Below are 22,097 nucleotides of genomic sequence, written 5' to 3'. Positions count from 1 at the left end.
CTCTCAAATTCACACAAGGACTTGCAGGGCTAACGAGCATACAAATAGAGAGAAAAAACAAACAAATACTTTGCAGTTGCATTCATTTGGACACATAGTGACCCTATAGTGACCTTATAGGACAGAATAGAAAAGCCCCATAGGCTGTAATATTTATAGAAGCAGCCGGTCACATCTTTCTCCTGTTGAGTGGCTGGTAGATTCAAATGGCTGACCTTTAGGTTAGCAACAAGCACTTAACCACTTCTCTATCAGGGTTCCTTACAAATAGAAAAACATCTTAAAATTGTCATTAAGTTAAAACTTAAAAAAAAATAACAACGATATGATAAGCTGCAAAGCTAAAAATGGACAAATTAATAATACGTGTTTGAAAAAAAATTAAAAGATAACACCCTATTTTTGTTTGCATACAAGGTGCATTATCTCCAGAATACCACCTGCTGTCCTGCTCACCATTGTTCTGGAAATGTCAGTGGAATGGAGTAATTAAGAGAAAAGAGCACATGAAATAACTGGGCCATTGAAGGCTACCTTCTAAGACAACATGAAATGTAAGTCTAAATTATCCTAGCTGAGAATATCTTAAAATTAAATCGTTTCTGCATAGTTTTCCTCATTTAAATTCAATCCAGTCTTCTAAGTGGTAGGTGATGTTGTTCTCACTTTACAATAGAGGACATTAAGGAAAGGCGCTGATGCACACAGCAGCAAATTCAGGACTAGTGTATTAGTGTGTACTTTCAATTATATTGCTTTTGGATTTTTTTTTTTAATTGTATTTTTTTAGGTGAAAGTTTACCCCTCAAGTTAGTTTCTCATACAAAAATTTATACACACATTGTTATGTGAACCTAGTTGCTATTCGTATAATGTGACAGCACACTTCCCCCTTCCATCCCGAATTTCCTGTGTCCATTCAACCAGCTCCTAGCCCTTTCTGCCTTCTCATCTTACCTCTGGACAGCAACTGCCCATTTCGTCTCGTGTATCTATGATTTTGGATTTTCAAATGGTCTTTGGGAATCACAAAATATTGTATTTTTAAGAACCACTTAAATTGGTAAGTTTTTTTTTCTCTTTTTTGTTTGTTTCTTTTAACATGACAAGTTTAGTTAACAAAGGAATGATCATTTCTTTCTCTTTTTTTATACAGGAAATTGCATCAACATGATTCCAACCATTTTGTCAGTGCCTATCAACTTTCTAGAGGGCAGTCATGGTTCAGTGGTAGAATTTTCACCTTCCGTGAGGGAATGCCAGGTTTGATTCCTATTTGTCAATGCAGGCTTGCGTTCTGCTATGATAACAAATAGGTTTCAGGGAAGCTTCCAAATTAAGATAGACTAGGAAGTAAGGCCGGGTGATCTACTTCTGAGAATCAGTCAGTGGAAACCTTATAGATCACAGTGCTCTGATCCCCTTGTGAGTGGGCTTGCCATGAGTTGTAGGTCAACTCAAAGCAGTTAACGACACATCCCTTCGCTGCTTAGGATGTTATTACCGCCTTTTGAAAAACAAAAATGAAGATGTAATTGGGTGCAGTCTATTCTTCACATAATAACAGGATATTGCATTTAGGAAATGTCAATATTGTTATCAACACTGTATCCATACAAAATTCAGTTGAGGAATATCACTGAAGTCACCGTATTTACTTTGCTGGGGTTTACGTGTGATTTTGAGCTACAAGTGTATCTCTTTTTACTATTTCTTGCAATCTATATTTTTACTCTGGTGGGAAATTTGGAACTGGTTCTATTAGTCGTGGCAGATGCCCGGCTCCACAACACCATGTACTATTTTCTGAGTGTGTTATCTTTCTTAGATGCCTGCTGTTCTTCAGTTGTCACCCCAAAAATGTTAGCCAATTTCCTGGCAGAGAATAAAGCCATTTCATTTACGGGATGTGCAACACAGATGCTGCTCTTTGTCACTTTTGGGGCCTCAGAATCCTTTCTTTTGGCGGCAATGGCATATGATCGCTGTGTAGTAATCTACAACCCACTTCTCTATTCAGTTAACATGTCACGCAGGGTCTATGTGTCACTCATCATTGCTTCTTATGTTTGTGGTATTTCACGTGCTACTTTACACACAGTAGCAACTTTTAGCCTGTCCTTCTGTGCATCCAATGAAATTAGACACATCTTTTGTGATATCCTCCACTCCTTGCTATCTCCTGTTCTGACACTCTCATCAGCCAACTTCTACTCTTCTACTTTGTGGGTTCTATTGAGATGGTCAATATTCTGACTGTCTTGATATCTTATGGATTCATTTTTATGGCCATTCTGAAGGTGCGTTCTGCTGAAGGAAGGCAAAAAGTGTTTTCCACTTGTGGCTCTCACCTAACTGGAGTATCAATTTACCATGGAACAATCCTCTTCACGTACTTGAGACCAAGTTCCAGCTATGCTTTGGACCATGACATGATAGTGTCTGTATTCTACACCATCGTGATTCCCATGCTGAATCCCATCATCTACAGTTTGAGGAACAAAGATGTAAAAGAAGCAATGAAAAAATTGTTTCAGAGAAATTGGTTCCTAAACAAAGTACATTTTTAGCATTGTAAAACTAAAGTCCATATTTCTAAAGTTGAATCTAGAAAAGAAACTGTCTTGTTTTTCTGTTAAAGTGTCTATATGTTCTAGAATATTTCCTAATAAAGCATTAATCAACCTTCCAAGGCAGAATTTTATAAGTTCAGATAAATTGCATCATTTATATGCCTATAGGATTATTTTCTAATTTACCCATATTAAACATTCAATGATGGATGTATATTGGTATGATCAGGATTTGTTTAAGTTGATCTTCACTTACTTATAATGATGATGTCCTGAGAACTCTGTGACTTCACATATTCTCACATTGTTTGTAGTAACTCTTCAGCAAACATTTGGAAGTTGATTTCCCGTTCTGGAACCCCTGGGTAGGACCTGCCAAAGATTACTAGCCCCTTATGCCCCAACAGACTCAGGTCTATCTAGGCCTTTGAATATGTCTTCTGTACCATTTGGCTCAACATCATAAATGTTGACCCCATTATTACAGTTTTCTTTGCTATCGTCCAATCACAAAAATTGATTAGACTCATTCTGCAACTACTGAGGGACTAGGTAGTAGCATTTATTGAGAGTATACTTAAGGCTCAGTAAAAATGAATGTATAGCTTGGAGAATAATCTACTACTGGCTACTCTGTGTGGTTGCTTCAAAATCTGAAAAAAAAAAAAAAAACTATTCAATCATTGTAAATATTTTAATGATTCCAGTTCAATTACTAGCTCTTCCTTTATTCTCTATGAAGAACAACCCTGCATTGGTCAATATGTAAAAAAAAAAAAAAACTTAATGGACCCATGAGCATGGCTCAGGGAATGAAAAAGATTCTACATTACCTCTACTCTCTCCTGATTATGCCGACTCCTCATTTAATTATTTGTTTTTATTTCAATATTTATTTTAAGATTCATTATAAGTGAAAATTATGCTTCATTTAGTAAAATTCATTTTCTTTCTATCAGTGCTCGTTACCTTGTGGCTGTACCATAACAAAATCGTTAGAACCTAGCAAGCAAAACAACGTTCCTACAAAAGACAATTCTTTTTTTTTCTAATTGTGCTTTAGATGAAGGTTTACAGACCAACTAATATACACATAGTTTTGTGACATTAATTTGCAACCCTGCAAGTTGTCAACACTCTCCCCTTCTCAACCTTGGGTTCCCCATTTCCATTCGTTTAGTTTTCCTGTCCCCTCCTGCCTTCTCACCCTTGCCTCTAGGCTGGTGTGCCCATTTAGTCTTATATACTTGGTTGAAGTATATAAGCACATTTTTTTTTTTTTTACTTGTTTGAACTACATGTATTATTATTAGTTTTATGGGCCTATAGGAGCTCTGATGATGCAGTGCTTAAGAACTCAGTTGCTAACCAAAAGGTTGGTAGTTTGAATCAACCAGTCACTCCTTGAAAACCCCATGGGGAAGTTCTACTCTGTCCTGTAGGGTCAGTATGGTTTGCAATGGATTCGACAAATTTTTTGTTTGTTTCAGGGCTAACTTTTGGCTTAAAATGAACCTCAGGAGTGAATTCAGTACTGAGTTAAAAGGGTTTCTGCGAGCCATACTCTTTAGGTTTCTTCAGTCTCTGTCAGACCAGTACATCTGGTCTTTTTTTGTGAGTTAGAATTTGTTCTACATTTTTCTCCAGCTCTGTCCAGGACACTCAATTGCGATCCTTTTCAGCACAGTCAGTGGCAGTAGCTGGACACCATCTAGTTGTACTGGACTCAGTATGTTGGAGGCTGTGGTAGTTGTGGATCCATTTGTCTTTTGGACTAATCTTTCGATTATGTTTTTTCTTCATTTTTCCTTGCACCAGACTGGGTGGAACCAATGGTGTCTCTTAGATGGCTGCTCATAAGCTTTTAAGTGCCAGATACTACTCAGCAAAATATAATGTAGAACTTTTTACTTATAAACTATGTTGTGCCGATTGAGCTAGGTGTCCCCCGAGACCATGGTCCCCAGCCTTCAGCCCAGTAATTTGGTCCTTCAGGGGGTTTCGATGTGTCTATGAACCAACTTTCTATGACTTTGCCTGGCTGAAGTTTTGCTGACTACACCAGTATTGTGTACCATCTTACCCTTCAATTGTCTAGTTAGTGTTTTTCCCTCTCCATCCCTTCCCTGCCTCATAACCATCAAAGATTGTTGCTTTCTGTGTGTAAGTCTTTTCATTAAATTTTATAATAGTGATGTCATACAGTATTTGTCCTTTTGTGATTGACTTATTTTACTCAGCATATTGTCTTCCAGATTCATACATGTTGTCAGATGTTTCTCAAATTCATCATTGTTCTTCATTTTGTGTGTATGTACCATAGTTTGTTTATCCATTCATCTGCTGATGGGCACTTAAGTTGTTTCCATGTTTTTGCTATTGTGAATAATGCTGCAATGAACATGAGTGTACATATGTCTATTTATGTGACAGCTCTTACTTCTCTAGGATATATCCCTAGCAGTGAAATGGAGGGATCATATGGTATTTCTATTTGTAGCTTTTTAAGGAAGTACCTTATTATTTTCCAAAACGATTGTACCATTTGGCATTCCCATCAGCACTGCATAAGAGTTCTCACCTCCCTGGGGCCTCTTCAGCATTTTTTATTTACTATTATTATTATTTTGTGCCAGTAATGCAGCATGAGATGTTATCTCATTGTAGTTTTGATTTGCATTTCTCTAATGGCTAGTGATCGTGAACATTTCCTCTTGCTCTGTTGGCTGCTTTAGTGTTTTTTTTTTTTTTTTTTGGTGAAGTGTCTGCTCATATCCTTTGTCCATGATTTAAATGGATTGTCTTTTTGTCATAGAGGTGTTGGATTTTCCTATAGATTTTTTGGGATTAGGCCTTTTTGGACAGATCATAGCCAATTTCTTTTTTTTCCCCTAGTCTGTGGATTCTCTTTTTACTCTTTTGGTGAAGGCTTTTGATGAGCATAAGTGTTTAAGTTTTAGAAGATCCTAGTTACGTAGCTTATCTTCTGCTATTCCTGTATTGTTAACTATGTTTTGTATCCTATTTATGCCATGTATTAGGGACTCTAGCATTGACCTTACATTTTCTTTCATGATCTTTTTAGTTTGATTTTATATTTAAGTTTTTGATATATTTTAAGTTAGTTGTTTTGTATGGTGTAAGGTATAGGTGCTGTTTCATTTTTTTTGCTGATGAATATCCAGTTTTGCCACCACCATTTGTTAAAAAGACTGTCTTTTCCCTATTCCATGGACACTGGAATGGATTTACATCTGGGTTCTTAGCTCTGTTCCATTGGTAAATGTGTCTGTTGTTGTACCAGTACCAGACTGCTTTGACTACCATAGCTGCATAGTAGGTTCTGAGGTAAGGTAGTGTAAGTCCTCCTACTTCTTCTTCTTCTTCATTTCTGCTTTACTTATCAGGGCCTCTTTCCTTTTCATACAAAGTTAATGATTAGTTTTTCCATCTAGTTAAAGAATGCTGTTGGTATTTGGATCGGGATTGCATTGTATTTGTAGATTTCTTTGCCTAGAATTGGCATTTTTACAATGTTGTGTCTTCCTATTCATGTACTTGGTATGTTTTCCTATTTACATAGGTCTCTTTTGGTTTCTTACAACCATGTTTTCAAGTTTTCTTTGTATAGATCTTTTATATCCTTTGTTAGATTTACTCCTATGTATTTCATTTTTTTCAGACGGTAGCCTGAAAGTGATGGAACATGCAATCAGGATACACTGAAAATTTTTGGTGATAGAAATTTGAAAGTTGGAAACAAAGAAGAATTGGTAGTTGGAATATATGGCCTTGGTTTTAGGAACAATACCAGAGATCGCGTGATAAAATTTTGCAAGACCAACGACTTCATTGCAAATACCTTTTTTCACCAACATAAATGGTGACTATTTACATGGACCTTTATAGAAGAAATACACAGGAATCAAGTCAACTACAACTGTGCAAAAAGATGACAGAAAAGCTCAATATCATCAGTCAGAACAAGGCCAGTTGCAGACTGCAGAACAGACCATTAGTTACTCATATGCAATTTCAAGTTGAGGCTGAAGAAAATCAGAATAAGTCCATGAAAGCCAAAATACAGCCTTGATATATCCCATCTCAATTTAGAAACCATCTCTAGAATAGATTTGATGCCTTGAACACTAATGACCAGACCGAGTTGTGAAATGACATCATGCATGAAGAAAGCAAGAGGTCATTAAAAAGACAGGAAAGAAAGAAAAGACCAAAATGGATGTCAGAAGAGATTCTGAAACTTGATCTTGAACATAGAGAAGCTAAAACAAACAGAAGAAATAATGAAGTAAAAGCACTGAACAGATTTCAAAGTCCAGATCGAGAAGACAAAGTAAAGTATTATAATGACACATTCAAAGACCTGTAGTTAGAAAACCAAAAGGGAAGAACACACTAGACATTTCTCAAGCTGAAAGGACTGAAGAAAAAATTCAAGCCTTGGGTTGCAATGTTGAAGGATTCTACAGGGGGAAATATTAAACGACTCAGGAAGCATCAAAAAAAAGATGGAAAGAATACACAGAGTCATGATACCAAAAAAAATTTGTCAACTTTCATCCATTTCAGGAGGTAGCATATGATCAGGAACTGATGGTACTGAAGGAAGAGGTCCAAGCTACACTGAAGGGAATGGAGAAAAACAAGGCTCCAGGAATTGGCATAATACCAGTTGAGATGTTTCAACAAACTGATGCAGCACTAGAAGTGCTCACTCGCCTATGTCAAGAAATTTGGAAGACAGCTATCTGGTCAACCAACTAGAAGAGGTCCATATTTATGCCTATTCCCAAGAAAGGTGATCCAACTGAATGTGGAAGTTATTGAGCAATATTGTTAATATGACACTCGAGTAAAATTTTGCTAAAGATCATTCAAAAGTGGTTGCGGCACTATACCGACAGGAAACTGCCAGAAATTCAAGCTGAATTCAGAAGAGGATGTGGAACCATGAATATCATTGCTGATGTCAGATGGATCCTGGTGGAAAGCAGAAAATACCAGAAAGATGTTTACCTGTGATGCATTGACTATGCAAAAGCATTGGACTGCATGGCTCATAACAAATTATGGATAACTTTTCTAACTTTGTAAAGAATGGGAATTACAGAATACTTAGTTGTGCTCATGAGGAAGCTGTACATAGATCAAGAGGCAGTCATATGAAGAGAACAATGGGATACTGTGCAGTCTAAAATCAGGGAAAGTTTGGTCAGATTTTGTCTCAGTCATCTAGTGTTGCTGTAACAGAAATACCACAAGTGGATGGCTTTAATAAAGAGAAATTTATTCTCTCAGAGTTTAGTAGGCTAGAAGTACAAAGTCAGGGCATCAGCTCCAGGGGAAGACTTTCTCTTTCAGCTCTGGAGGAAGGTCCTTGTCATCAGTCTTACCCTGACTAGGAGCTTCTTCATGCAGGAACCCCAGGCCCAAAGTAGGTGCTCTGCTCCTGACACTGCTTTCTTGGTGATATGAGGTCTGCTTGCTTCCCTTTCCTTTTATCTCTTGTAAGATAAAAGGAGGTGCAGGCCACATGCCAGGGAAACTCGCTTTACATTGAATCAAGGATGTGACCTCAATACAGGTGTTACAATCCCACCCTAATCTTCTTTAATGTAAAATTACAGTCACAAAATGGAGGACAACCACACAATACTGGGAATCATGGCCTAATTTGATACATATTTTGGGGGGACACAATTCAATCTATGACACTCCATCCTTTCACTCCCTAAAATTCATGTCCTTGCCACACATAAAACATATTCACCCCACCACAACATAGCAAAATTGGCTCCAAGTCCAAAATTCAAAAACTCCTCTTCATCTGTGAAATCTAGAATACAAGTTATCTGCTTCCAAAGTACAATGGCAAATCAGACACAAGCTAGACATTTCCATTATAAATGGGAGAAACTGGAGGGAAAGAAGGCATAACAGGCACGAAGCAACTCAGCAGAACACATTACACTAGCCCTTAGGAGTTAGAAATAATTCTCCGTTCTCTGAGGCCATTAACACAATAGCTCTGCCCTCCACACTCTAGATACTTGCCAGAATTTTGCAAGACCAATGACTTCATTGCAAATACCATTTTTCACGAACATAAATGGTGACTATATACATGGACCTTTACAGAAGAAATACGCAGGAATCAAGTCAACTACAACTGTGCAAAGAGATGATGGAAAAGCTCAATATCATCAGTCAGGACTCTGAGTGGAGTTGCTTGACCCTGGGCTTCAGCTCCTTCTTCAGCATCTCTGCTCCCTCGGCTTCAGGTACAACATTCTCCCAGTTCATCTGAGTAGCAACGCCACCCTTAGAAACATCAGAGGCCAGGGCCCCACCCTTTGAAATCCCAGAGGTGGAGGCCATAACTTTTGAGACTGAGTCACCTTGGCTTGCAGTGTTCCTTGGCTCTCTGCATCTCAGGCCTCACTGCCCTCATCTTCCCAGCTCGAGCAAGTGTTCCAAAGCTCTGTAGCTTCACCAATAAGTGCCTGGAGGCACCCCACCCCACCAGGAAGCCTCCTGCACACAGGAACTCAGCCGTCTTGCTCTGTGGTTTGGAAAGCCTAGCTCCACCAATAAGTGCCCGGAGGCACCCCACTCCACCAGGAAGCCTTGTGCTTGTAGGCACTCAGGTCTCTGGCTCCATGTGTGGGTTGGCTCCAGTGCTGTCTGGTGCTGGTCTCCTGGTTCTGCTGCTGCTGGTTCTTTGCCACTGCCATTTCTCTACTGCTTCATGTTCTCTGCTGCTGCTAGTCCTCTGCTGCTGCAGCTTCTCTATCCATTCACAATATTCAAAACCACCTCCACATTTTAGGTATCTGTTACAGGAGCACCCCACTCTTGGCACCAAATTTCAGTCTTAGTCATCTAGTGCTGTTGTAATAGAAATACCACAAGTGGATGGCTTTAACAAAGAGAAATTTATTCTCTCACAGTCTAGTAGGCTAGAAGTCCAAATTAAGGTCATAAGCTTCAGGGCAAGGCTTTCTCTGCCAACTTTGGAGGAAGGCACTTGTCATCAATCTCCTTCTGGAGTAGGACCTTTTCCATGCAGGAATCCGGGTCCAAAGTACATGCTCTGCTCCTGGCACTGTTTTCTTGGTGATATGAGTTCCCCACTCTCTGCTTGCTTCCCTTTCCTTTATCCCTTGTAGAAAAAGGTGGTGCAGGCCACATTCCTGTGAAACTCCCTTTACATTGGATCAGAGATGTGACAATAATTTTTGAGGAAGTGTGAAATTGTTTTCCACAATGGCTGTGCCATTTTACATTCCCAGCAGCAGTAGGTGAGGGCTCTGATTTCTTTAAAACATTCTTTTTATTTTGAAAAAATTAAACAGGCTATATTACTGGAAGAAAGAAACTGGTTTTCATGGAATTGGGTTTATTAGTCTAGTGACCCATAGCTAATTAGCATCAGAGCAAGGACTATGTCCTGCATCATTAGATTTATTTTCCAATCCTATGTCATAAGCTTTTCAACTGAGGAACCATTTTTTTGGAGGTCAAGGTGATTCACTGAATTATTTTTATCAGGTGGTTTATTCTACCCAAGCTATTCTCTTGTTTACTGTGGGGGTGGGGGGGGTCTTGTTTCTTTTTTTGTTCCAGAAAAAAGTTAGTGTATTTTCTCCTTGGGAAATCCCCTGTGGACTACAAGAAGGCCTTAAGAAGCTGGTATAAAAATCCATACACATAACAGTCATAGCAAACATTGACTGAGTGAGCAGTTTGGTTCCACAGGTAAGAGGGAACCTTTTTCCACACTTACAAAATATTTCAAAAGCTAGATACTTGAATCTCAAACTAATGTACGTGATTTAATATTTAAATCTGAAACAGGTGATTCTAGTTATTTCAGACTTGTATTAAAAATTGAATCCAGTATCTTCCTGAGAAAATAGCAAAGAAAACAGAAAGGGCTCCTTATATACTTAGGTCAATAGATGTGTAAATCAGAAATTTGCTGTAATTTCATCATAGCAGCAGTATAATTAAGAAGCTATATTTAAAAATTAAGGAAATAATGAAATGAAGAGAAAACCAGATTTCAAACAGCACATTAGCCGTATGGTATTTCAGGGTCATAATTGCTTTCACTTGAAGAAATATAAATTAATTAAAAAATTATTTTTTTCTAGAAAACATTGATTTTTTTTTTAATTTCCTGGTCTATTTAAACTGGGTTATTTAAAAAAATAATAATTAAAATATGTGAGGATATTATTCTGCATTTTTTCTAGGGAATGATGACCCCAGAATTATGGCATGGCATAATGGAATTGCAGTATGGTCAATTGGAAATGGTGTAGACTACGGAATCAGAGAAATCTGAGCTGGGATTTTTGTTCCACTAGTCACTATCTGTGTGACTTTGCACAAGTTATATGTCTAAAGGTGGGCCTCAATTCTTTCATCTATAAAAGGACATTAACTTAGATTGTTTTAAGTTTGCTCTGTAGATTACATATGATAATGTACACAAAATTCCTAACCGCTAGGATCCACTTGGAGCCCTGGTGATGCAGTAGTTAAGAGCTCCGCTGCTAACCAAAAGATCAGCAGTTAGAATCCACCAGCCACTTCTTGGGAACCACGAGGGGCAGTTTTATTCTGTCCTTTAGAGTTGCTTTGAGTCAGAATCGACTGGACCACAACAGGGCTTTTTGCTTTTTTCATTTAGTTTCCTTGCTATTTTTAGGTGCTGCAAGTCAGTTCTGACTCATAGTGACCCCATGTAAAACAGAATGAAAAACTGCTGGTCCTGTGCCATCCTCATGATCCTTGTTATGCTTGAGCCCATTGTTGCAGCCTTGTCAGTCCATCTCATTGACGGTCTTCCTCTTTTTCACTGACCCTCTGCTTTACTAAGCATGATGTCCTTCTCCAGCGACTGATCCACTCAATAATATACAGTAGCTACTGTCATAGCTTCTCAACCTTAGTATTTGTGGTATTGTTCTCAGGAACTTCTGATACCTTACATTTTCTGACTGTATGAGACTTGAGGAACTAATTTTATTTTACTCTTCCTGACGGTTCATGTTTTATTAAATATTTCAGGGTATTTGTTTTTGTCTTTCTAGTCTCTATCTCCTGTTAATGTGAAATCAACTAGTTGTAAAAACACTAGTTCTAATTTCCTTACAGCTTAGTAAACAGAAATGTCTGTTTGAAGAAGGTTGAAGAAGCATTTAAACCCCATATTTTTTTCTCTATCAAGTCTCCAGTTCCCTACAGTGATGTAGATAATTACTTTAATGGGAGCTAACATGGTGTGAAATGTAGCTTCCTTTGTAAATCACATTCTTATTCTACAGACAATCTCAGAGCCATGAACGGTGCCTGAAAGTTACATCAGCAAGAGTATCGGGAGAACTTAAAACACACAATTATTTCACTGACAAGACAAAGGCAGAGTGCACTGGCAGAGATGCATTTTTTATGATCCTTTACAGCATAGAACCTTAGGATTCATTGGGTGTAATTTCATTAAAATGGTATTTAAATACATATTTAGTGTCATAAAGGAGACCAGGTGATGCAGTGGTTAAGTGGTAGGCTGCTAACTAAAAGCTGGCATTTTGAACCCACCAGCTGTCAGTGGGAGAAAGAAGCAACAGTCGGCTTCAGTAAAGATTTAAAAGCAAAAAACCAAACCCACTCTCACTGAGTCCATTCCAACTCATAGCGACTCTGTAGGACAGAGTAGAACTGCCCCATAGTGTTTCCAAGGAGCAGCTGGTGAATTTGAACTTCTGACTTTTTGGTTAGCATCCGTGCTCTTAACCACTGCTCCACCAGCCCTCCTCACTAAAGACTGCAGCCTAAGAAACCCTATGGGGCAGTTCTACTCTGTTTTACAGGGTCACTGTGAGTCAGAAATAATTCCATGACAACTTTTATGTGTGTGTGTGTGTTTACTTTGACAAGTATGAATAACTAAAAAAAAACACCTAGCTACTGGCTTCAGGGTCAGTCATTGCTCAGTGTTTTGATGAAAAAAATTGAATTTGTAACTCTGTTTTTTTAAAATAAATAGAATTTGAAAGTTACTTTTAAATTTTATGTATGTTTCACATATAATAAAAAATTTAATTTAGTAAATTATGTTGATACATCACATTAATAAGCACTCCTCATGAATACTTCGTCCATGTGGTTGAACAGGATGTGTCTAAAATATTCTGTCAGTCTTACCTATTGCTTGGTACAGAGGACGAGGTTACCTCTCCAAGCTCACACTGTCACTAGGTGCTACTTCTGAGATTTTAACAGAGGTTTTTCAAGTCCAAATACAATGTCCTTAATCTTCCACCATGGCTGTTTTATCTCAGAAGAGTCTGTTAGAATTGCAACCTAGCCGGCATTTTTCCTGCGTGTGTTAGTCAAGTTATATTTTGTCATAGATTTTGTAATGAATTCCTTTAGTAGAATAATAATTAGCCCATTATTCAAAATTTGTGGGCATATTTTTATTTCCCTTCACTGTGCTTTTTCCTATCTACTACTAGTCCTATAGGGTCGCTATGAGTTGGAATCGAATCGATGGCAATGGTTTTTTTTTTTGGGTTTACTAGTTCCTATTTCTACTCTGTATTATAAGGTCGCTATTAGTCAGAATTGACTCAACGGAAAAGAGTTTGGTTTTGTTTTTCTCTTCAATAAATATATATTTTTTTGTCTTCCATGGATTCTTGAGAGAAGAGAGGAAGGAAAAGAAAGAGATAGACGAGAAGAGAGAGAAAGAGGATTGGGGATGATTTGAACAGAAATGAAATTGCTGTGAATTTTGAAGAACATATTAATACATATTTTTTAAATTATTTGATGCCTTTATTAGTTCTGAATTATATAACTTAAAATACAATTAGAATTTATTATAAGAAGATATTAGTGTGTATATTCCCAAGAGTTATATACAAATTACCTGGATTTAGACAGAACTAGCAATTTAATTTAATTATATCTTTTTATACTAGAGTTCTCTGAAGATCAAGTGACCATTTTTTGCTCTGCGACCCCAGTTTATGAAGCTATTTGTTCTAGGTATTAGAAAAATCCCTCACACGGATCTGTGAGGAGCATTTTAGAGAAAATGAAGACATGTACCTTCCTCTTCTTCCAACGGTAATAAAGCTGATTACCTCATTATCTTCTTTAAAAATGATGTCTGAATAAGAAAAAACTGTAGTAAGTGGCATGAGATGAATATAAATCATTTGTAGAACACTGATTGAAGTCCCACTCTATTCATGACAGATTTTTTACTTCCCGTTTGTTGTTGTTAACTGCCCTCAAATCAGTTCTGATTAACGGCAGCTCCATTTACAAAAATGCATAGTGTCGCCTGGTCCTGTGCTGTCTTCATGACTAGTGACATGCTCCAATCTGTTGTTGTGGCCACTGTGTATTTTGAGTGCCTTTCAACCTAGGGGAGTCCTGATGTGCAATGGTTATGCCCTGGGCTGCTAACCAAAAGGTCAACAGTTTTAACCTACCAGTTACTCTCCCAGAGAAAGATGTGGCAGTCTTCTTCCATAAAGATTACAGCCTTGGAAGCCCTATGGGGGAGCTCTATTCTGTGCTGTGGGGTTCTTATGAGTTGGAATGGATTCATGGCAATGGGTTGGTTTGGTTTGGTCAAAACTTGGTGGCTTATATTTAACACTATATCCGGCAATATTCTGTTATGATCCATGGGGTTTTCATTAGCTAATTTTCAGAAGTAATTCCCCAGGCCTTTCTTCCTAGTCTGCCTTAGTCGGGAAGCTCCTCTCAAACCTGTTCACTTCAGGTGACCCTTCTGGTATTTGAAATACTGGTGGCATAGCTTCCAGAATCATAGCAACACACAAGCCACGGTAATACGACAAATAGACAGATGGGTGATGGTTTTCACTTCCTTAAATGCTGAAAAACAATGGCTCGAACACATCAGTCTATGACACAATGAAGGAAAAATGAAAGTCCTGGAATCTCACTCCTAACTAAGATGAATCCAGTATTTAATGGTGTTTTAGTAGGAGAGGCTTTCAGGTGAGGTGCAGATGCCTCTTTGGGTCTTTTTTCTTTTTTTCCCATGTACTTTTCTTTATTCATACTTTGTTACATTAGAAACAGCCTGATGGCATACAGGAAATAAATAAATAAATAGTACTACTTTGTGGCAATAATAGTGATTTTATTCTTTTAGCAATAACAGCGATACATTTATTAGTAATTATTGGGTGATATTTATTTCATAGTTATTCCAAGGCTCCATAAAAAAAGACTCCATAAGCAACTATAATATATTAAAGAAATGACCATGGTTTTTTTTTTGCAGGGGGACGGGGCAGGAATATGTCTCTAAAATCCACCCAAGGACTTTACAGGACTAATGAGAGAAAAACCAGAAATCAAACCCATTGCAGTCAAGTTGGTTGTCACTTATAGTGACTCTATAGTAGCCTTAGACAGAAAACCTTATAGGTTTTCCAAAGCTGTAATCTTTGCCAAAGCAACCTGCCACATCTTTCTCCTGTGTAGCGGCTGGCGGTTCCAAGTGCTGACCTTTAGGTTAGAAGCCAAGCACTTAACCACTGTTCCACCAGGACTACTTAAGAATAGAGAGACGTTTTAAAATAGCCATTAAGTTAAAACCTGAAAAAAAAAATAATAATGGTACAATAAGCTGCAAAGGAAAAATGGACAACTTAATATGTGTTTGGAAGAGAAACTTAAAAAAAAAAGATAATGTCCTGTTTTCCTTTGCATATAGGATGAATTTGTCTCCAGAATACAGTCTGCTGTCCTGTTCACCACTGTTCTAGAAATGCCAATGGAATGGGGTAATTAAGAGAAAATGGCATATAAAATGGTTGGATCATCAGAAACTGCCTTTCAAAACAACTTGAAAAGTAAGTCTAAATTATCCTATTCTCTAGTATCTGAGAAAATTTTAAAGTTAGATCTTTTTCACAAAGTTTTTCTCGTTTAAATGTAATCCAATCTCGTAAGTGGCTGGTGCTGTTGCTCTCATTTTACAATAGAAGACATTAAGGAAAGGTGTTGATGCACACTGCAGCAAATTCTAGGCTAGTGTCATAGTGTGTACTTTCAATTACATGGTTTTTGGATTTTTAAATTCTTCTATTCATTGGTCTTTGAGAATCATAAGATTTTGCCTTTTTGAGAACCCCTTAAGTTGGCAAGTTTTTTTTGTGTGATTGTTTTTTGTTTGTTTTAACATGACTGGTTTGGCTAACAAAGCAATGAAACCATTTCTTTTACATATAATCAGAAAATTGCATCCACATGGGACCAAATGGAGCCCTGGCGGTGTAGGGGTTAAGAGGTCAGCTGCTAACCAAAAGGTCGCCAGTTCAAATTCACCAGCCGCTCCTTGGAAACCCTGTGCAGCAGTTCTGCCCTGTCTTGTAAGGTTGCTATGACTCAGAATGTACTGGATGGCAAAGGGTTTGGTGTTCTTGGGGCTCAACCACTTTGTCACTGCCTATCCCATCTCTAGGGGGCAGTAGTGGTTCTGTGGTAGAATTCTGCCCTTTCATATGGGAAACCCAGGTTTGATTTCTGGCCAAAGCACCTCAAGTGCAGCCACTGCCCATTTGTCAGTAGAGGCTTGCATTTGCTGTGATGCTGAATAGGCATCAGCAAAAACTTCCAGATTAGGATGGACTGGGAAGTAAGGCTTGGCGATCTACTTCCGGAAATCGGTTAATAGAAACTCCGTGGATCACGGAGGTCTGAACAACATCCCATCACTGCCTATAGGATGTTATTACCCCCTTCAAAAAAAAAAAAAAAAAACAAAGATGAAGATGTAACTGGGTACACTCTGTTTCCACAGGGTATCAGGATATTGCATTTAGGACCCAGACACAGCCACTGAAATGTCGGTGTTGTCAGTAGCAGTAGAGCCATACAGGACTCGGTTGAAGAATGTCACCGAAGTCACCATGTTTACATTGCTGGGCTTCACAGATGACTTTGAGCTTCAAGTCTACCTTTTTTTGCTATTTTTTGCAATTTATATTTTTACCTTACTGGGAAATTTGGGGCTGGTTTTATTAGTCACAGCAGATGCCCGACTTCACAATCCGATGTACTATTTTCTGTGCATGTTATCCATCTTGGATGCCTGCTATTCTTCAGTTGTCACTCCAAAAATGTTGGTCAATTTTCTGACAGACAAAAAAGCCATTTCATTTATTGGATGTGCAACACAGATGCTGCTCTTTGTCACTTTGGGGACCACAGAATGCTTTCTCTTGGCAGCAATGGCATATGATCGCTATGTAGCAATCTACAACCCACTTCTCTATTCAGTTAACATGTCACCCAGAGTCTATGTGCCACTCATCACTGCTTCGTATGTTGGTGGTATTGTGCATGGTACTTTACACACAGTTGCAACTTTTAGCCTCTCCTTCTGTGCATCCAATGAAATTAGACATGTCTTTTGTGATATCCCTCCACTCCTTGCTATCTCCTGTTCTGACACTCACATCAACCAGCTTCTACTCTTCTACTTTGTGGGTTCTATTGAGGTATTCACCATTCTGATTGTCCTGATCTCCTATGGCTTCATTTTGTTGGCCATTTTGAGGATGCACACTCCTGAAGGGAGGCAAAAAGTGTTTTCCACTTGTGGTTCTCACTTAACTGGAGTGTCAGTTTACCATGGAACAATCCTTTTCATGTATATGAGACCAAGTTCCAGCTATGCTTTAAACCATGACATGATAGTGTCTGTATTCTACACCATTGTGATTCCCATGCTGAATCCCATCATCTACAGTTTGAGGAACAAAGATGTAAAAGAAGCGATGAAAAAAGTGTTTGAGAGAAATTGGTTTGTAAAGTACACTTTTAGCATTGAGTAAAACTGAAAAGAATGTTGGATGTTAGTCCCTATTTCTACTCAAAATTATCGAAGAAAATGTCTTGCTTGTAGTTAATAGTGTCCATATGTTCTAGAACATTTTCAAATAAACCATTAATCTTTCAATGCATAATTTTACAAGTACAAATAAATTTTACCTCTATATACCTATGACTGTATTCAAAATGATCCATATTAAACATTTATTGATGAATTAGTATTTGTATAACTGTATTTTCACTTACTATAATGATGATGGAAACCCTGGTGGCGTAGTGGCTAAGTGTAACGGCTGCTAACCAAAGGGTCTGCAATTCAAATCTGCCAGGTGCTCTTCGGAAGCTCTACATCGCAGTTCTACTCTGTCCAACAGGGTTGCTACAAGTCAAAATCAACTCGGCCACAACAGGTTTTGGTATAATGGTGATGCCCTCAAAACTCTATGACGTAACTTACCCTCACAATTTTTATAACAATTACTCAGCACTCTTTTGGAAGTTTAATTCCTCACCCTGCAATCCCTGTGAAGAATCTCCCAAAGGTTACTTTACTTGCCCTCTGTGCCCTCACACATTCAAATCCATGCATCCTCTGAGCATGTCTTTTGCCTTGTTTGGCTCAATAGCATAAACTTTTATTCTGTTATTAAAGGTTTTCATTGACATTGCCCAGTCTCAGGAATTGACTCTATCCATTTTGAAAATATGAAATATATACTGAGACTAAACCAAACCAATAGCTATTGAGCCTACTTCAACTCTTGTGACCCCAAGTCTGTTACAGTAGAATTGTACTCCATAGGTTATTCAATGGCTGAGTTTATGGAAGTAGATCACCAGGCTTTTCTTTTGAGGCATCTCTGGGTGAGCTCAACATCCAAGCTTTTGGTTACCAGCTGGGTGTATTAAACATTTGTACCTTCCAGGAATCCCATGCTAAGACTTTATTGTTGTTATTTGTTAGGCTGCGGTCAAGTCAGCTCCTACTCTTGGTGACCTTATGTATAACAGAATGAAATATTGTCTGATCCTGTGCCATCCTCACAGTCTTTGATCTGTTTGAACCATTGTTGCAGCCACTGTGTCTTGTCTACCTCTTGAAGGTTTTCCCTTGTTTTTGCTGACCCTCTTCTTTACCAAACATGTTGTCCCTTCCTAGTGATTGATCTTTTCTTATGATGTGTCCAACATAAGCAAGACAATGCGTAGCTACCTTAACTTCTAAGGAACATAATGGCTGTACTTCCTTCATTATGGATTTGTCTGTTCTTCAGAATTTCCATGGTATATTCAATATTCCTTGCCAACACCACAATCCAAGTTATTGTAGTGATACTGAGACCAGGTAGTGATATTTATTGAGAGTATACTTATAGCCCAGGAAAAACAAAGCTATAACATAGAGAATAACCAAAGATATAACTTAGAGAATAATCTACAACTGACTACTATGTGTGGTTTCTCCAAGATCTGAAAAACTAGCCCACCTTTGGGAAACCCTTTAGTGATCTTAGTTCAATTTCTGTTGTTGTTGTTAGTTGCCATTGGGTTGATTCTTAGTTCTACCTTTATTCAGTAAATGTGAGGAACAATCTTGCACTGGCCATTGTTCCTCAAAGTTCCTCAAAAGCCCAGAGATCAGAAAATTAAAATAGATCTCACATCATGGCAACTCTGTCCTGCTTATGCCAAGTTCCATTTATTTATTGGTTTTTGTTCCAAGATTTTTTAGTTGAGAGTCACTGAGAATGAAGAGCTCTTTTTCTCTCAATGAAAGTCACTCTCTTCCCATCTGTGGTGCCTAACATGTGACTCAACCACAACAAAGTCATCAGAATATTACAATTAAAACAATGTTCCTTTAAGAGTCAATTCTTAAGTGTAAGTTGAGTTCTGAACTAAGATCAGGTTGTGTCTTAAGCCAATCTCTTTTGAGATTTAAAAGAGAAAAATGAGCAGAGAGACTGGGGACCTCATAACACCAAGAAACAAGAACCAAGAGAATAGTATGTCTTTTGGACCCAGCATCCTTGCGTTGAGAACTACTCGAACCAGAAGACTGATGACAAAGACTTTCCCCCAGAGCCAACAGAGAGAAAAAGCCTTCCCCTAGAAGTGACACCCTGAATCTGGGCTTCTAGCTTCCTAGACTGTGAAAGAATAAATTTTTCTTTGTTAAAGCCATCCACTTGGGGTATTTCTGTTATAGCAGCACTGGATAACTAAGGCGAAATTTGGTACCGAGAGAGTGGGGTGCTGCTCTAACACATACCTAAAATATGGAAGTGGTTTTAAAGCTGTAGATGGTGAAAACCAGCAGCAGTAGAGAACCAGCAGTAACAGAGAACTGGAAGTGGCACAACCACACAAGCGTTTGATGGTGCTGGAGCTGATCCAGGGATCTAGAGTGGTGAGTGCCTTTGCGAATGAGGTTTCCGGGTGGAGTGGGGTGCCTCTAAGAACTTATTGGTGGAGATAGGCTTGCTGATCCATAAAGCAAGAGAGCTGAGTGCCTCCTAGACTAAGTTTATTGGCCAAGTGGGGTGCCTCTAGGTGCTTACTGGTGGATATACAGAGCTTTGGAACACTTGCCCAAGAGCAGCAACTTGGGAGGAGAGGCCCAAAGGGATAAGAGGCAAAGGGACCAGGAAGCAGATGCTGAAAAGAGAAGGAACACAGGAAGCAGAGATACCTCTATCCCAAAGGGTATGACCACGAATTCTGAGGTCTCAAAGGGTGGAGTAGCCACTCAGATGGAGTAGGAGAATGGGGCCTCCCAAAGCCAAGGGACTAGAGTTGCCATTCCAGTGGGCCTGGAAGGCAGAGTTGAAACTCAGGGCCAAGGGGGCTCCACTCAGAATCCAGAAAGTGTGGCCAATACCTAGAGTCTTGAGGGCAGGGTCATTGTGTAAATGGTCTCGGAGAACAGAGGATTATTTTCAAGCCTTAAGAGCTAATGTAATGTGCTCTGCTGACTTTCTTGGTGCCTGTTATCCCTTGTTTCCCTCTAATTTCTCCCATTTGTAATGGAAATGTATAGCTTGTGGCTGTTCCACAATTGTACTTTCGAAACAGATAACTTGTATTCTAGATTTCACAGATAAATAGGAATGTTTGGATTTTGGACTTGGAGTTGATTTAAGGCTTTTCCTATGATATGATGGAGTGAATGCATTTTACATGTGGTGAGGACATGAATTTTGTAGGCCAAAGTGTGGAATGTCATGGATTGAATCATGTCCCCCCAAAATAAGTGTTAACTTGGCTAGTCCATGATTCCTAGTTTTGTGCGATAATCCACCATTTAGCCATCTAATGTGATTTTAAATCCTATCCCTATGATGTTGATGAGATGGAATTAGTGGCAGTTATGTTGATGAGGCAGGACTCAGTCTACAAGATTAGGTTGTGTCTTAAGCCAATCACTTTTGAGATATAAAAGAGTGAAGAGAGCAGAGAAACATGGGAACCTCATACCACCAAGAAACAAGAGCCAGGAGAAAAACGTGTCCTTTGGACTTGGGATCCCTGCACTGAGAAGCTCCTCCACCGAGAAAGACTGATGACAAGTGCCTTTCCCGGAGCCAATAGAGAGAAAAAGCCTTCCCCTGGAGCTGGCACCCTGAAATTGGACTTCCAGCCTCCTAGACTGTGAGAGAATAAATTTCTCTTTGTTAAAGCCATCCACTTGTGGTATTTCTATTATAGCAGCAATGGACAGCAAAGATATTCTCTGAAACACTACTTTTCAATGATGCAATATGGGAAACATTGCATCTTATAAAAATCATGCAATTAGAAGCCACAGCACCTTAAAATATACATTTTGATTATCATCAACTGAGGTGATGTTTTGTAACATTTTCAAAGTGCAGAACTAGAACCCCAAGTAGATATTGCACTGGTGAGAACAGTGAAGTAGACCAGACAAAGGCATATTATAAGGATAAACGCAGTTGTTACATTGTGGGGGGGGGGACCAAAAAACCTCAGTTTATCCCTAAGACCTAAAAATTTGAAACTTGTATACATCTAACAATGGAAGTTCAGAATGCATGCGGAAAACATTGTTAGAATGGAAAGGAGCAATATACAAATACATGACTGTAACTGGAGATTTGCACATTCTTCTCTCAGTAATTGAAAAAATCCATAGATAAAAGAAATCACTGCTGAAATCTGCTTCACGTATTTTATAATTTGTTCCTAGATGGGGCAAATAGTTAATGCTAACAGTGCATTTCTAAATCATCCATGAGTCAAGGAGGCAATTTTAAGGGAAATTACAATATATTTTTATTTGAATGAAAATGAAAATAGAACATTTCTCAATCTGGGGCATGTAGTTAAGTCCTTTTTTTTTTTTTTGATTGTATCTTTTTTTAAAATAATTTTTATTGTGCTTTAAGTGAAAGTTTACAAATCAAGTCAGTCTGTCACATATAAGCTTATATATACCTTACTCCATACTCCCACTTACTCCCCCCCAATGAGTCAGCCCACTCCCTCCTTCCAGTCTCTCCTTATGTGACGATTTTGTCAGTTTCTAACCCTCTCTACCCTCCTATCTCCCCTCCAGACAGGAGATGCCAACACAGTCTC

At 38.5% G+C, this 22,097-nt stretch overlaps 1 protein-coding gene across 1 annotated transcript; it reads left to right on the top strand.

Annotated features, from left to right (window-relative positions):
* Positions 1 to 16,437: 16,437 nt before the first annotated feature.
* LOC135231835 (olfactory receptor 5T9-like) lies at positions 16,438 to 17,511 on the top strand. Its single transcript, XM_064289032.1, has one exon. It carries the CDS (start codon positions 16,505 to 16,507, stop codon positions 17,495 to 17,497), a length of 993 nt encoding a protein of 330 aa, XP_064145102.1. The 5' UTR covers positions 16,438 to 16,504; the 3' UTR covers positions 17,498 to 17,511.
* The last annotated feature ends 4,586 nt before the right edge of the window (positions 17,512 to 22,097 follow it).

Source organism: Loxodonta africana, chromosome 7 (assembly GCF_030014295.1).
Source record: "Loxodonta africana isolate mLoxAfr1 chromosome 7, mLoxAfr1.hap2, whole genome shotgun sequence".
Taxonomy (NCBI): Eukaryota; Metazoa; Chordata; class Mammalia; order Proboscidea; family Elephantidae; genus Loxodonta; species Loxodonta africana.
The sequence above is the reverse complement of the archived record's forward strand: the minus strand, read 5'-3'. Positions and strand labels throughout refer to the sequence as shown.

What these genes read in the sequence shown, in the direction of transcription:
- LOC135231835 (XM_064289032.1), top strand. Translation starts at nt 16,505, where the DNA reads ATGTCGGTGTTGTCAGTAGCAGTAGAGCCATACAGGACTCGGTTGAAG.